The 16,073-nt window shown below is 41.1% G+C and overlaps 1 protein-coding gene across 4 annotated transcripts in view; it reads right to left on the minus strand.

Moving 5' to 3' along the window:
• The window catches only part of adgra1a (adhesion G protein-coupled receptor A1a), a 98,116-nt gene that overhangs the window by 28,788 nt on the left and 53,255 nt on the right, over window positions 1–16,073 (minus strand). For all 4 annotated transcript variants that reach the window (XM_034292050.1, XM_020044734.3, XM_020044735.3 and 1 more), the window contains exon 4: window positions 12,689–12,812. In XM_034292050.1, the coding sequence (XP_034147941.1) occupies window positions 12,689–12,812 (124 nt within the window). The remainder of the gene's footprint in view (window positions 1–12,688; window positions 12,813–16,073) is intronic.

Consider the following 16,073-nt stretch of genomic DNA (forward strand, 5'->3'; position numbering starts at 1 on the left):
ACCTTTAAAGGTAAAGAAAACTATGAGCAAACAGAAAACACCATGGAGGACCACCATGATAGTAAGCGCCCTGAAAAGAGAATGTAGGAAAGCGGAACATAAGTTGAGGGAAACTAAACTTCAAATTCACTATGACATCTATAAACAAAGTCTTGGTAGCTTCAATAATGAGTTACACAGGGCCAGACAGCAACATTTATTGGGAATGATCAACAAGAATATCAATATCAGCACTCTATTTGTCATGGTCGACAAGCTTACAAACCCAATAAAGCATATACAGGGTTTCCGCGGGGTCATAAAAAGTCATAAAACGTCTTAAATTTAACAATAAGAATTTTAGGACATAAAAGGTCATAAAAACGTCCGGATTTTCCATACAAGGTCATAAATTACATTTAGCCACGTCTTAAATTTATATGCTCGTCCATTCATTTGTTCTTCCATCAAAATGCGCAGGCGGCGGCAATGGCATTCATTGGTTTCACCTGTTGTAGTTCTGTCTGAGGAATCTAAGTGGTATCACACCGTCCATGTGACAAGGTGCAGCAAACAGACCCGCGCAAACTCCGAACATACTGTATCATACCGAGTCACTGCTTAGTTTAACTGAAATCATCCTTGCTATCACAATGGGAAAATGTACCTATAACGATCTGTGGCTCGAAGACTTAGCATTTAGTAGTTGGCTCAAGCCCGTCGCAAGCAATCGTTATCAAGCCTATTGCACTCTGTGTAAGAAGGCGTTGGAGATGTCTAGTTTAGGCCTAAAAGCCTTGAAGTCGCATGCTAAATCGGAAAAGAATATCGTTGCTGTTAAAGGCCTGCAGCGGGTGCAGGCGATCCGTCAGTTTTGAGAAATTGGCTGAGCTGAAAAAGGTTGAGGAGGAGATCACCATTAAAGGGGACGAACTGAGAAAAATGTAGATAGACACTGACTGACTGACTTGTTATTTTGGAAAGTAATGCCGTAAAATAATTGTTAATTTACAATGTTGCTTTACAAAGTTACAATTGTTAAGTGTTGTTCTTGATACTCAACTCACACTCTTAAGAAATTGGAACCTTAAAATAATAAAACTTGTTACTTTTCAATTATAAAATAAAATGAAAATCACTAATAAAAAAATACTTTTGAAAGGAATTTTAATGACTGAAGTTATTTTTTGTAATTCATGTAGGTCATAAATTCAAATCATAATGGTCATAGAAAGGTCTTAAAAGGTCATACATTTGACTGATTATACCATGCAGAAACCCTGAAATAGCATCAGAACTCATGTCCACTGTGAAATTTAATTAATTTGTGTGTTTCTTTAGTGAAAAAATAGTATTAGACGGAACATCAGAACTACAAAGTCTCACAAGGACTCTGTACCGTCACCAAGACCATCAAGACATAACTTGGTTATTATGTCGCATTTTAATACAAATGATGAAAAATCACTAGAAGAAACAGTTCCACATCTTAAAGCTTCCACTTGCTGTCTCGACACTGCCATCAGACTTAAAAAAAAAATATTAACTCAATAACAATGGACCTACAGCAAATAGTTAATAGCTCTCTGCAATCAAGCATTTTCCCAACGTGGAAATTTGGGTAGGACTCTTCGGGAAAGTCCTTGATTGGTTCAGATTTTATCTAGATGGCCCGAGTTACTTTGTCACCATTGGTAATCATGAATCTGATACGGTGGCTATGACATCCGGAGTTCCACAAGGATCAGTTCTTGGACCTCTGGGCCAAATTCTACAGAACAACAACATTAACTACCACAGCTATGTGGATGATACTCAAATATATATGGCTCTCGATCCATATGATAATAGCGCAACCATCGGTTGATAACAGTCACTGTATAGAGCATATAAATACCTGGATGAACCAAAATTGTCTACAATTAAACCAAGATTATTGTGTTTGGCAACAAAAATAAAATAAGTATTAGTAAAGAGCTGGATTCTCAGGCCCTTAAAACCAGGGATAAAGTGCGTAATCTTGGTGTTTTGATAGACTCAGACCTCACTTTTAACAGTAATATCAAAGCTGTCATCAAAACAGCATTCTATCTTCTAAAAAATGTAGCCAGAATCAAAGGCTTGTTGTCCCAAAAAGACCAAGAGAAGCTCATCCATGCTTTTATCTGTAATGGCCTCTTAACTGGACTCCCGAAAAAGACTGTAAAACAGCTGCAGCTCATTCACAATGCTGCTGCTAGAATGTTAACCAGGACCAAGAGAACAGAGCACATCATTCCGGTTCTTAAATCTTTGCATTGGCTTCCAGTCAGTTACAGAATAGAATTCAAAGTGGTGCTTTTAGTTTATAAATCTCTGAATGGTTTGGGACCCGAATGCATTTCTGATATGTTTGAAGAATATAAACCGAGCAGGGCTCTTAGATCCATTAGATCCAGAAGCTGCGTTTAGCACTTATGCTGTACACAACTGGAATAAACTACAAGAAGATTTTAGTCGTGCCCCAAACATATCAATTTTAAATCCAGGTTAAAAACACTTCTCTTTTCACGTGCCTATGACTGACCATTTGAACTTAACCACACTGTTTAGCCTTATAGCTATGTTTTGTTTATCCATTTTTAATCTTTATATGTTCTCTTATTGTATTTTTTATCATGATTTTCTTTGTAAAGCACATTGAATTGCTTCGATGTATGAATTGTGCTATATAAATAAACTTGCTTGCTCACTTGCTTAGTAATGATATATGATAAAATATTCCTAAAATAATCTAGCAAAATGTTTGGAAAAAAGTTCTGCATAAAATGTATATTTTGCTTTACATATTTGTGCAAATGTTTTGGGTAATTATAATATTAAGACAGAAATAATTTAAACGTCAATGCTATGAGCAAGCTACATGTTATGGTAATGAGTAAGCCACATGTTACAGTAATGACAGAAGTGACAAAAAAGTTAATAGACTTATTAACAGAAAATAATTTGGGATTCTATTTCTGATTCTATTCCCACCCAGCATTGGCTTGAGGCTTTTCAAAAGATACCAACATGTTCATGAGAATCACCCACATATGGCTTAAGGACAAATTAACTCTAGCCCTCAACACGCTATTTCATCTGCAATGTATGGAAGGACATTTAGGGTCTAAATACTCCAACCTAAGATACACGTCAGGCTATTACCATAGACTCTCAACTAACGTTTACAGAGTGGGCCTGCCTCACACTGCTGCTACACAAATGGATGTGGACAGTAACTATGTATTAGTTACATTTAATTAAGTATTGACGATTTAATTCCCAGACTGATGGCATGTGATGAATCTCAGTATCTAATATGGAGGGTGAATTGTATTACATAATTCATATCTGCCTCTGACATTTTGTATAAGGTAGGAAAATAACTGTACATTTTTATATCAATGAGTACATTTTTACTGCAGAATTCCTTTGACCTATTATAATGCCTTTCATATATTTCCCGTGTTACAATTTGGATGTGACAATATGTTTGTTTCCTGGAATCTGGCATCTGTAAGGTCTGTCTTGAGTACGCGCTCTAGTTCACACCCCACGTCCCCAAAACAAAGCCTACTTCCCCAAGCGCCTTTAGGCTCAGCTCTCTTTTCGTCACAACGGTGCGGTAAAGTGAATGCAATACCGCCCCCTCTCCTCCGATTCTCTGGCCAATCTCCCACTCCATTGTCCCCTCACTCGCGAACAAGACCCAGAGATACTTGAACTCCTTTACTTGGGGTAACGCCTCATTCCATCGGTTTCCTGTTGAGAACCATGACCTCAGATTTAGAAGTGCTAATCCTCATCCCAACCGCTTCGCACTAAGTGGTATCGTAATCAAGGACATTTAAATTATATGCAGGAGTCGTGGGGGTGTGCAGATGCACGCAGAGAAGAGCAGCAGCATCCAGCCGTGAGGAGATTATCGATCCTTAAAAACAATGGTGACTCGTCTAAGTGCAAAATAAAGGAGTGATGATCAGCGTTGCTGAAAAAAAAGGGAGGCTGTGTGTAGGGCACACACAGTTATATAAGGGCAGGTGCCTGAGCCCACCTCCCTTCTCCCTGTTATGGACAATGATGTACCACCTTCACCTATGTTGGTTGCGATCGTGCTTTCTATTGCCCTGATCGCTCCTCCCAATCCCTTTTGAGTCTTGTCCTTCTTGGGCTGTGCCTCCAAAATCGACGGACCGGTCTGCGCCGGAGGAGGCGAGGGCTGCAACTTAATGCAGCCCCAGCTCTCTCAATGCTATTGGGATTGGAGAAATGTTTGTGCGCTCCAAACATGGTTAGGACAATACGGAAGGGGTATTCGATTCAGTTTCTTTAGTCCCAACCTCCTTTTTCAGGGATGCGGGAGACACCGATGTCAGCCCTATTCACAGAGATAAAAGAACTTCTGGAGAAGGGCAATATCAAAACCATTCCTTTGGACCGGAGGGAGATGGGGTTTTACTCCCTGTACTTCCTGGTTCCAAAGAAGGATGCTTACTTTCATGTTCCGATTGTCCCTCAGCACAAGAACAGCACAAGTTCTTCTGGTTTGCCTTTCAGTGCAGAGCATACGAATACACGAGAGTGCCATTTGGTTATGCACTGGCCCCGCACACATTGTCCAAGTGCGTGGAGGCTGCTTTGGAGCAGCTACGGCGCCAAGGGATCAGAATCCTAGCGTATCTAGACAATCTCGCCTGATTTTGGCATCATCAGCCTCTGGATCAGCCAGCAAGTGCTCCATCTCAGTCTCCATTTGCACATAGATTTAATGAGGGCTCGCCTATCAGACAAACGAGTGGAGAGTCTTCTCTCTCCCCTTGGTTGTTGTCATCCTCCATGAACAGTGTTGGTTCGATCGATAATGTCCCTACTCAGGCTCATGACAGTGGCTCATGTCGTGGTGATGTTGAGGCTGCTGCACAAACAATGTAAAAGAATGAGACAAAGATAAATCATGTCTGACTTTTTTCCACTTTTAATGTGACCTATAATGTGAACAATTCAATTGAAAAAAAAAATCTTGAAGGGGGAAACATGAAAAATAAAAAGCTTACAATAACCTGGCTGCATAAGTCAATCAATCAAAATTTATTTATAAAGCGCTTTTTACAACAGCAGTTGTCACAAAGTGCTTTACAGAGACACCCGGCCTAAAAACCCCAAGGAGCAAACAACAGCAGTGTTGAATTTCAGTGGCTAGGAAAAACTCCCTAAGAAGGTCGAATTTTAGGAAGAAACCTAGAGAGGACCCAGGCTCAGAGGGGTGACCAGTCCCCTTCTGGCTGTGCCGGGTGAGATATTAAGAGTCCAATTGGAATAATAAATAAATTTCTCTTGGCTAAATCCAGAGTATATTCGATTTTAGACTAGGTCAGAAGTATGACCAGGTGGACAAGGACAGGAACAGCAACGGTCCCCCCAAACCAGGTAATCCGCAGGTGTGGACCAGGACCTCATCTCCTTCTAAAATTTTAAATTGGAGGAAACTGAGAAAAATTAGTAGTACATCCCTCATGTCCCCCAGCACAATAATATAGCAGCGTAACACCTTGGAAACTGAGACGGGGGGGTCCGGTGACACTGTGGCCCTACCCGGGGGAGGCCCCGGACAGGGCCCAACAGGCAGGAAATCAATCCAACCACATTGCCAGGCATCAACCAAAGGGACACCCACCAACCGCAACCCCCCTGAATGAGGGCCGCGTATTGCTAGCAGCGTACAGCCCAACTGCACAAGTGCGCAATAGAGAGTCAACAACAAGCCAGTGACTCTTCCCCCGAAGGGCATTGGAGGGAGGGCATCCCAGTGGCGACGAGAGCCCACCTGGCAAGACAGCAAGGGTGGACAGTATCAAGCCTACTGGTCACCTTCACGCCCCCGGGCCAGGCTACACCTAATTATAAACCGTGCTGTAGAGATGAGTTTTTAGTAGACACTTGAAAGTTTGCACTGAGTTTGCATTTCTAACCTTAATTGGCAGATCATTCCACAGGAGTGGAGCTCTATGAGAAAAGGCCCTGCCGCCAACTGTTTGTTTAGAAATTCTAGGTACAATTAAAAGGCCTGCATCTTGCGATCTAAGGTTACGTGTAGGTATGTATGGCTGGATCATTTCAGCAAGGTAAGTAGGAGCAAGTCCATGTATTGATTTATAGGTTAAGAGTAAAACCTTAAAATCAGCCCTAACCCTAACAGGCAGCCAATGTAAGGATGCCAGGACAGGAGTAATGTGTTCAAATTTTTTTGTTCTAGTTAGGATTCTAGCAGCTGTGTGCAGCACTAATTGAAGTTTATTTATTAATTTGTCTGGATAACCAGAGAGAAGAGCATTGCAGTAATCTAATCTAGAAGTAACGAAAGCATGAATTAATTTTTCTGCATCAGTTTTTGATAGAAAGTTTCTAATTTTTGCGATGTTTCGAAGATGAAAAAAAGCAACTCTTGAGACATATTTTATATGTTCTTCAAAAGAGAGGTCAGGGTCAAGGGTAACGCCAAGGTTTTTTACAGTTTTTTGGGATACGACCATGCAGCCGTCGAGGTTCACAGTGAGATCTGCTAACAACGCTCTTTGTTTTTTGGGTCCTAAAAGGAGCATTTCTGTTTTATTTGAGTTCAAGACCAAGAAATTCTCTGTCATCCACTTCCTAATATCTGAAACGCATGCTTCCAAAATAGCTAATTTAGGGGCTTCTCCATGCTTCATTGAAATATATAACTGTGTGTCATCAGCATAACAGTGAAAGTTAATATTGTGATTTCGGATTACATCGCCCAGAGGGAGCATGTATAGTGAGAAAAGTAATGGGCCCAGAACCGAGCCTTGAGGAACTCCAAAGCATACCTTTGACTTGTCAGAGGATATGCCATCCACACTAACAAACTGATATCTTTCAGATAAATAAGATTTAAACCAGGCTAGAACATGTCCACGTAGCCCAATATTGGTTTCCAGTCTCTCTAAGAGAAGGGAGTGATCAATAGTGTCAAAAGCAGCACTAAGATCAAGAAGCAACAGGACGGATGCGGAACCTTTGTCTGAGGCCATTAGAAGGTAATTTGTTACCTTCACGAGTGCAGTCTCAGTACTATGATGAGATCTAAAACCAGACTGGAATATTTCATAAATGTTTTTTGTCTTTAGGAAGGCATTCAGTTGTTGGGAAACACATTTTTCTAAGATTTTTGAGAGGAACGGGAGGTTCGATATTGGCCTATAATTGTTTAATATGTCGGGATCTAGATTAGATTTTTTTAGAAGAGGCTTAATTTCCGCAATTTTTAATGAATTGGTACGCATCCGGAGGAAAGGGAGCAATTTATTATGTTCAGCATTGGCTGACCTAGCACAGGAAATAACTCCTTAAGTAATTTTGTAGAAATCGGGTCTAGCTGAGAGTTTGTGGGTTTAGAACTCATTACAAATTTTGTAAATGTGTCGAGCTATACAGTATCAAAAAACTCAAGTGTCCCCATTGACACCTGATCAGGGAGGTTCTGGAAATTTTTTGGACAACTGAGATTTTTAGGACCATAACTATTTAAGGATTCAGTTATTTGTTTTCTAATGGTGACGATCTTTTCATCAAAGTAGTTCATGTATTCATTACAACTAAAGTGAAGACCCACTTCACTTGCTAAGCTTTGCTTTTTTGTTAACTTTGCAACTGTATCAAAGAGAAATTTTGGATTGTTTTTGTTCGCCTCAATCAGGTTGGAGAAATAAGTTGATCGAGCAGACGTGAGTGATTTTCGGTATTGTACTGTACTGTCTATCCAGGCTAGTCTAAATACTTCCAACTTGGTGGAGCGCCACTTTCGCTCCAATTTTCTGGAGGCTTGCTTAAGTGCTCTAGTATTGTCGGTGTACCAAGGAGCAAGTTTCTTATTGCATATTTCTTTAGTTTTTAGTGGTGCAACTATGTCTAATGTATTTCGCAGTATTGAGTTTAGATCCTCGATTTGATCGTTTACAGATTTATTTAGTCTGTCATTTATGAGCGAACTAGTAAGAATATCAAGGAATTTATTTGTAATCCGAGAATTTATAGTACGGCTTTTGAAACTCATTGTTTGGGGGGCAAGTGGATTTCTTGTTTTAACGGTAAATGTAATAAGACAGTGATCCGATAATCCAGGATTTTCGGGGTAAATTATTAGATCTACAATATCTATTTCTCGTGACAGGACTAAATCTAAGGTATGATTGTGGCAATGTGTTGGACCTGAGACATGTTGGATGAAACCCATTGAGTCGATTATGGCTTGAAAGGCTTTTTGAAGAGGATCATTGGGGTTTTCCATATGGATATTGAAATCGCCAAAAATTAGAATACTATCTGCCATGACTACAAGGTTAGACATGAATTCTGGAAACTCATTGAGGAACAATGTGTATGGCCCGGGGGGCCTATAAATAGTAGCTATGTAAAATGATTTATCGGCCTGGTTAACTTTCATGAGTAAAACTTCGAAAGAATGAAACTCTGTGATATGTTTGAGAGTAAGTTTATATTTACTGTCATAAATATTAGCGACACCCCCTCCTTTTCTGGACGCACGAGTGATATGATCACTAGTATAGCCAGGAGGAGAGGCCTCATTTAAGGCAGTGAATTCATTAGGCTTTAGCCACGTTTCACATAAACCAATAGCATCTAGTTTATGATCAGAGATTAATTCATTTACCGCAACTGCCTTTGGAGCAAGAGATCTAATATTTAGGAGTCCTATTTTGAGATGCGAGGTGATACAGTCATTTTTATTTTTGACCGAGGTGGAGGAAGGCTTTATCTTAATAAGGTTGTTTTTGTTAGCACTACCTTGTTTAACTTTTCTCAGCCTGGAACAAGTCACAGTGACAATAGGTAAAGCTGTACTAACTACTCTGGCTATGCTATTGACAGACTCCACTATGCTAGCAGGCTGGCTAACAGCCTGCAGCCTGACCTGCACCCTATCTCATGTTAAAGCTATAGGAGTGAGACTCCTGTCAATGTTCCTAGACAAAAGAAGAGCACCACTCCAGCTAGGATGGAGTCCGTCGCTCCTCAGCAGATCAGGCCTGGCCCTATTTCTGGGAGAGTCCCAAAAAGAAGGCCAGTTATCTACAAACTCTACCTCCTGCGACGGGCAGAACTCCGTTTTCAGCCAGCGATTGAGTTGCGCAAGTCTGCTGTAGAGCTCGTCACCACCCCTAGCTGGGAGGGGGCCAGAGACAATTACTCCATGCCAACACATCTTTCTAGCTAATTTACACGCTGATGCTATGTTCTGCTTCGTAACCTCTGACTGTTTCATCCTAACATCGTTGGTGCCAACGTGGATAACAATATCTCTGTACTCTCTATACTTGCCAGTTTTAGACTTCGCTAGCACCAACCCCAGATTTGCGGCTACGTCGGTGGCTCTGCCCCCCGGTAAACAATGTACGATCGCCGGCTGATTCTTTAGTCTAATACTACGTGTGATGGAATCGCCAATGACTAAAGTTTTCAGTTTTTCAAGTCCACCGGTAGAACATGCCTGCCGACCATTCCCCTCCGAAGACGGCTCGGGCCTTGACTCCGACTCCAGTGGGGAAAACCTGTTCAAAGTCTCAGTTGGTTTTAGCAACTGAGACAGGTTTAACTGGTCGACGGCATTTCTTCCCAGTGACCAAGAGAAAGTTATTGCCCGGCTGCAGGAGCTGTGCCGGGGGGCTAACAAAACTATCGTTTCTACCTGGTGGCACTGACGCAGATTTTTCTATTTCTACACTAGCATAATCCTTGCCTGGCATTTGCGTCAGAAGCCGAGCCTCTAACTCTGCTATCTTTAACTTAAGACGAACATTCTCCTCCGTGTTGTTGCTACAACAATTACAGTGAAAAGGCATTGTAATGATACTTAGCCTCCGGTGTTCAGGGGTGAGTAGTTCTGTTAATTATGTCCAAAAAGAGTCCCGGTGTAGAAAAGTTGGGTAAGAGGTCAACAGATAAATATTGCGTTGGTAAAACTCTAAAATAGAATTTTTACCAATTAGTTCATATCGAGTAAATTCGAAAAAGTTTGGCAGGTAGCCAGGTAGGTAACAGCAGGCAGAGTACAGCACGTCAACAATCCCACAATGCAGTGTGCACACCCTCTTATAACTGGGGATGTGGTTGCATTAAGAATTAACCAATCACATTCAAACTCATGTTAAATAGGATATATAATAAGCCATCACACACCTGCCACCATTTAAAGTGATTCTAACTAATCACAAATAAAGTTCAGCTGTTCTAGTAGGATTATCCTGAAATTTTCTTAGTTGCATCTCAGAGCAAAAGCCATGGTCCGCAGAGAGCTTCCAAAGCATCAGAGGGATCGCATTGTTGAAAGATATCAGTCAGGAGAAGGGTACAAAATAATTTCTTAGTCAGGGTGGAGGGAATTATGAACAGTTCCAAATACCAGGCATTTTTGGCACAAAAGCTTCAGGCATCTGTTAGAAAGCTGAAGATGAAGAGGAAGTTCACCTTTCAGCACGACAACGACCCAAAGCACACATCCAAATCCACAAAAGCATGGCTTCACCAGAAGAAGATTAACGTTTTAGCCCAGACCTGAAGCCAATTGAACATCTGTGGAGTGATCTGAATAGGGCTGTGCACAGGAGATGTCCTTACAATCTGACATATTTGGAACGCTTTTGCAAAGAAGAGTGGGCAAATATTGCCACATCAAGATGTGCCATGCTAATAGACTCCTACCCAAAAAGACTGAGTGCTGTAATAAAATCAAAAGGTGCTTCAACAAAGTATTAGTTTAAGGGGGTGCACACTTATGCAACCAGGTTATTGTGTTTTTTTAATTTAATTTCAGTTTGTTTTTCAATTGAATTGTTCATGTTATAGGTCACATTAAAGGTGGAAGACGTTCTGACATGATTTATCTTTGTCTCATTCTTTTAAATCACAAGAACCTGGCATTTTAACAGGGGTGTGTAGACTTTTTATATCCACTGTATATATATATATATATATACACTCACCTAAAGGATTATTAGGAACACCTGTTCAATTTCTCATTAATGCAATTATCCAATCAACAAATCACATGGCAGTTGGTTCAATGCATTTAGGGGTGTGGTCCTGGTCAAGACAATCTCCTGAACTCCAAACTGAATGTCAGAATGGGAAAGAAAGGTGATTTAAGCAATTTTGGGCCGGTCTGAGTATTTCACAATCTGCTCAGTTACTGGGATTTCCACGCACAACCATTTCTAGGGTTTACAAAGAGTGGTGTGAAAAGGGAAAAACATCCAGTATGCGGCAGTCCTGTGGGCGAAAATGCCTTGTTGATGCTAGAGGTCAGAGGAGAATGGGCCGACTGATTCAAGCTGATAGAAGAGCAACTTTGACTGAAATAACCACTTGTTACAACCGAGGTATGCAGCAAAGCATTTGTGAAGCCACAACACGCACAACCTTGAAGCAGATGGGCTACAACAGCAGAAGACCCCACCGGGTACCACTCATCTCCTCTACAAATAGGAAAAGAGGCTGCAATTTGCAGGATCTCACCAAAATTGGACAGTTGAAGACTGGAAGAATGTTGCCTGGTCTGATGAGTCTCGATTTCTGTTGAGACATTCAGATGGTACAGTCAGAATTTGGCGTAAACAGAATGAGAACATGGATCCATCATGCCTTGTTACCACTGTGCAGGCTGGTGGTGGTGGTGTAATGGTGTGGGGGATGTTTTCTTGGCACACTGTAGGCCCCTTAGTGCCAATTGGGCATCGTTTAAATGCCATGGCCTACCTGAGCATTGTTTCTGACCATGTCCATCCCTTTATGACCACCATGTACCCATCCTCTGATGCACCATGTCACAAAGCTTGAATCATTTCAAATTGGTTTCTTGAACATGACAATGAGTTCATTGTACTGAAATGGCCCCCACAGTCACCAGATCTCAACCCAATTAGTATGGTGTTCCTAATAATCCTTTAGGTGAGTGTATATACATTGACTCAGGGCCAGGCCAACTATCCATTATTGAATAAACCTTGATTTCCATATTGTTGGAATGTGAGGTCATCAGTCAAAACGGTGAAGCTAAACCGAACATTGATCTTGCAACAGGAATTTGTTCAGAACACACAAGTAAAGCTGCAACAAAATATCTCAAAAAGAAGATATTGAGGATTAGGGAATGACCGAATCTAAGCCCAGATCTGAATCCTATCGAAATACTGCCTTTGAACATGACATAATTACATCACTACTATTAAATTCCTCCCAGTCAGTATGAGATACTGATAGAAAGTTACAAGAAATGGATACAAAGAAAAAGTTAAAAATACAAAGTTATTTCACCAGCTATTAAAACTAGGGATGCACTACGAAATACGATGAAATATGAAATAGATTTTTTATGAATAAATGATTGCAAATTATAATCTTTCAGTGTCTTTAGGTTAATTTCATTAAATGTCAAAAATGTTGAAGTGAAGATTACAAAATCCACATATCCAAAATGTCCAGGGGGTGTACATACTTTGCTACTATATTTATTTACTATACCATGATACAAAAGTGACTGCAGTAAATCAACGTTTGCATTGCAGTCACTCCTCATCTATAGACTCCATATACTGTGAAAACATACTACATTTAACCATTTCTGAGGTGTATCATAAATGGGAGCCCAACTTACCACTTGACAGCAGAATGGGTTTTTGATCTGATTAATACCACCTGCGAACACACCGAATGTCACTGCTGTGTGGAACAGGAAGTTGAGGAGTGTGTGCCATCCATTTCTGCTAATGCGGATCACACTGCACAAAAACAAGGAATTACAAATAATTAGGGCTATCAAAGTTAACACATTAATGCATGCGATTAATAAAAAATGCTTAACGCAGTAACCCAGTGAGCAATTGATGGCAGCCCGCTGGCATTTTGTTGCTGGCGAGCCACAGGAGGCTATAATGCTGTACAGCCACCAGCTTTTGCCGCTTTTCTCCTGACCTCAATTTCCAAAAGCTTATTTGCATCTCAGGCGGCTTTCCACCAGTGCCACGACTGCGTTATGCTGGCGGCTAGCCGCCGATTAGAGGGCTTGCACTGTGATTTGCTGTATCTGCTTGTGTTGCCATATTCTTACAGCAGAGATGCTATTGTACCCCTTTTATTCTTGTACTGATTATTTGTATTAACTTTATTTTAATATTGTTAAACTTAGTGTACATAATTTTGGTCAACATTTTGCAGTTGTCACAAAGTGCTTTTACAGAAACACCCATCCTTAAACCCCAAGGAGCAAACAACAGTAGTGTTGAATTTCAGTGGCTAGGAAAAACTCCCTAAGAAGGCCGAATTTTAGGAAGAAACCTAGAGAGGACCCAGGCTCAGAGGGGTGACCAGTCCTCTTCTGGCTGTGCCGGGTGAGATATTAAGAGTCCAATTGGAATAATTAATAAATGCATGTGGGCTAAATCCAGAGTCTATTTAAATTTAGACTAGGTCAGAAGTATGATCAGATGGACAAGGACAGGGACAGCAACGGGCCCCCCGAACCAGGTACTCCGCAGGTGTGGACCAGGACCTCATGTCCTCCTAAACTTCAGAAAATCCACCAACCGCAACCAACCTGAATGAGGGCCGAGTATTGCCAAAAGAGTACAACCCAATTGCACAAGTGCGCAACAGAGATGCGCATGTTACAATTCTGTTACTGAGGTGTCTTTGTGTATCCACATTGTTCTTAGCTAGCCTTCGTGTGTCTTACGGTTTTTTAAACCTCTTTTCTAAACATTGCTTTCAGGTTTTCTGTAGTTTTGTTCCCAGAGGAGGATGACTGTGTGGCAGTAGTTCCACGCCTTTGGCTTAAAGGGGGAGTTTGCTACTGGCCACCCCACAGCATCACCAGCAGGAAGTCCTTCAGCCACGACAAGTTTGCCAGAATTTGTTCACTACCTGAAGACACCTGGGAGGCTGTCCCTTATAAGCCCATCAAGCATGCAGGTGAATTTGAAAATGTAATTACAATTTGAAACTTGGAATGAAAATATGTTTTGCAGGGTAAATGCTTACAAAACCTTAACTTTTCCTAGACACGTGAGAGACCGGACGTGTGTATCGCCAGAGGAGCGAAAATCATTCCAGCGCGGGCCCCTACCACCCCAAGGACGCACATCTACACCACAACACCCTGTGGATTGCAGCCCTGGAGGTATGTGAATTACATGTTGATCTCGTAATTCCTGCAATGTTTACTTGGCTTCACCATATTTACTTGTTCACCAACTTTTGTTTATTTTTAGGATGGAACAAGCACAGTACTCCAAGGCACTAGAAAGGTACTCCACGCCACCATGTAGAGGATTGATACATAGGTAAGTGTGGGTTCATTCACTTAACCCAGAATTTTTACTTGTTATTAAAGCATGTTGCTTCCAATTTTATTTGTCAATTTCAATTTATTTTTAAGGGCAAGAAGGCAGAGGTAGGGGGAAGTTTTAGATCTGCACATGAAGATAAGAATGAACATTTTGGCGGACACTGCGATTTGAGTTCTGATTGTAAAACCAGATATGTAGGGCTGAATAATTAACTGTCTGTCTTTACTTTCAGAACATTTGGAGAAGACCAAGCGGCTGACTGAAGAGAAGGTCGAGCTGAGGGCACAGCTGGCTCTAGAATCAGGTAAAAACGAGACTATAGTTACGCTAGCGTCTTGTCTTCATGAAACTACATTTGTCTGAACGTGTGCCCTTTACTAAAATGCAATACTGTTCAGCTTTTCTGAAATGACATGTATATGGCAGTTTTATTTATTTCACTATTACGCTATTGACATTTCATTGTGCTTTTTAGTTTCTGATAAACGTCAGACTGAAGAGAATGTCAAGCTAAGGGCACAGATGGCTCTACAATCAAGTAAAAACAAGACTATAGTTGCACTAGCATGTTGTCTTCATGAAACATTTCATTTGTCTTGAATATCATGCAATTCTCAAAATCATGTCAGACCATTTTAAGTACAATATCTGATTACTGTATTACAGGAGCCATGAGGAAGAATCCTTCCAACCGGGATGCCACTGACGAGGCTGTCCAGAACCAGGTCCCCAGGTACCAGAAAGGGGCAGCTGACCGTGCAGGTGGGAGAAGATGTCGCGGTGGTACAAGGGACCTGCCGTGAATATGAATGACATATCCAGCACAACCAATATTGCTGCTAAGCTACAGTACTCAATTTTTATTTATTTTTCACTGCTGTAGTTATATATATGATTGCATTGTCCTCTTAATATATTTATAGCTCTGTGTGAATGTTCTTTATTCTGACTGTAGTTCTCACCATTCATAAGCTTAGTGCACTGATGTATCTATGATTCAATAATTATCGATAAAAAGCATGTAGAGGTCTGTCATTTTTATCATAGGTACACTTCAACTGTGAGAGACAGAATCTAAAACAAATGTCCAGAAAATCACATTGTAAGATTTTTAAGTAATTTGCATTTTATTGCATGACGTATTTTATTGCGTGATGTATTTGATACATCAGAAAAGCAGAACTTAACATTTGGTACAGAAACCTTTGTTTGCAATTACAGAGATCATACGTTTGCACACACTACAGCAGGGATTTTGCCCCACTCTTCCATACAGACCTTCTCCAGATCCTTCAGGTTTCGGGGCTGTCGATGAGCAATACGGACTTTCAGCTCCCTCCAAAGATTTTCTATTGGGTTCAGGTCTGGAGACTGGCTAGGCCACTCCAGGACCTCGAGATATTTTGGGTCATTGTCATGCTGGAAGACCCAGCCACGACCCCTCTTCAATGCTCTTACTGAGGGAAGGAGGTTGTTGGCCAAGATATCGCGATACATGGCCCCATCCATCCTCCTCTCAATACGGTGCAGTCGTCCTGGCCCCTTTGCAGAAAAGCATCCCCAAAGAATGATGTTTCCACCTCCATGCTTCACAGCTGGGATGGTATTCTTGGGGTTGTACTTATCCTTCTTCTTCCTCCAAACATGGCGAGTGGAGTTTAGACCAAAAAGCTCTATTTTTGTCTCATCAGACAC

The sequence above is a fragment of the Esox lucius genome, chromosome 5 (genome assembly GCF_011004845.1).
Source record: "Esox lucius isolate fEsoLuc1 chromosome 5, fEsoLuc1.pri, whole genome shotgun sequence".
In the NCBI taxonomy this organism is placed as follows: Eukaryota; Metazoa; Chordata; class Actinopteri; order Esociformes; family Esocidae; genus Esox; species Esox lucius.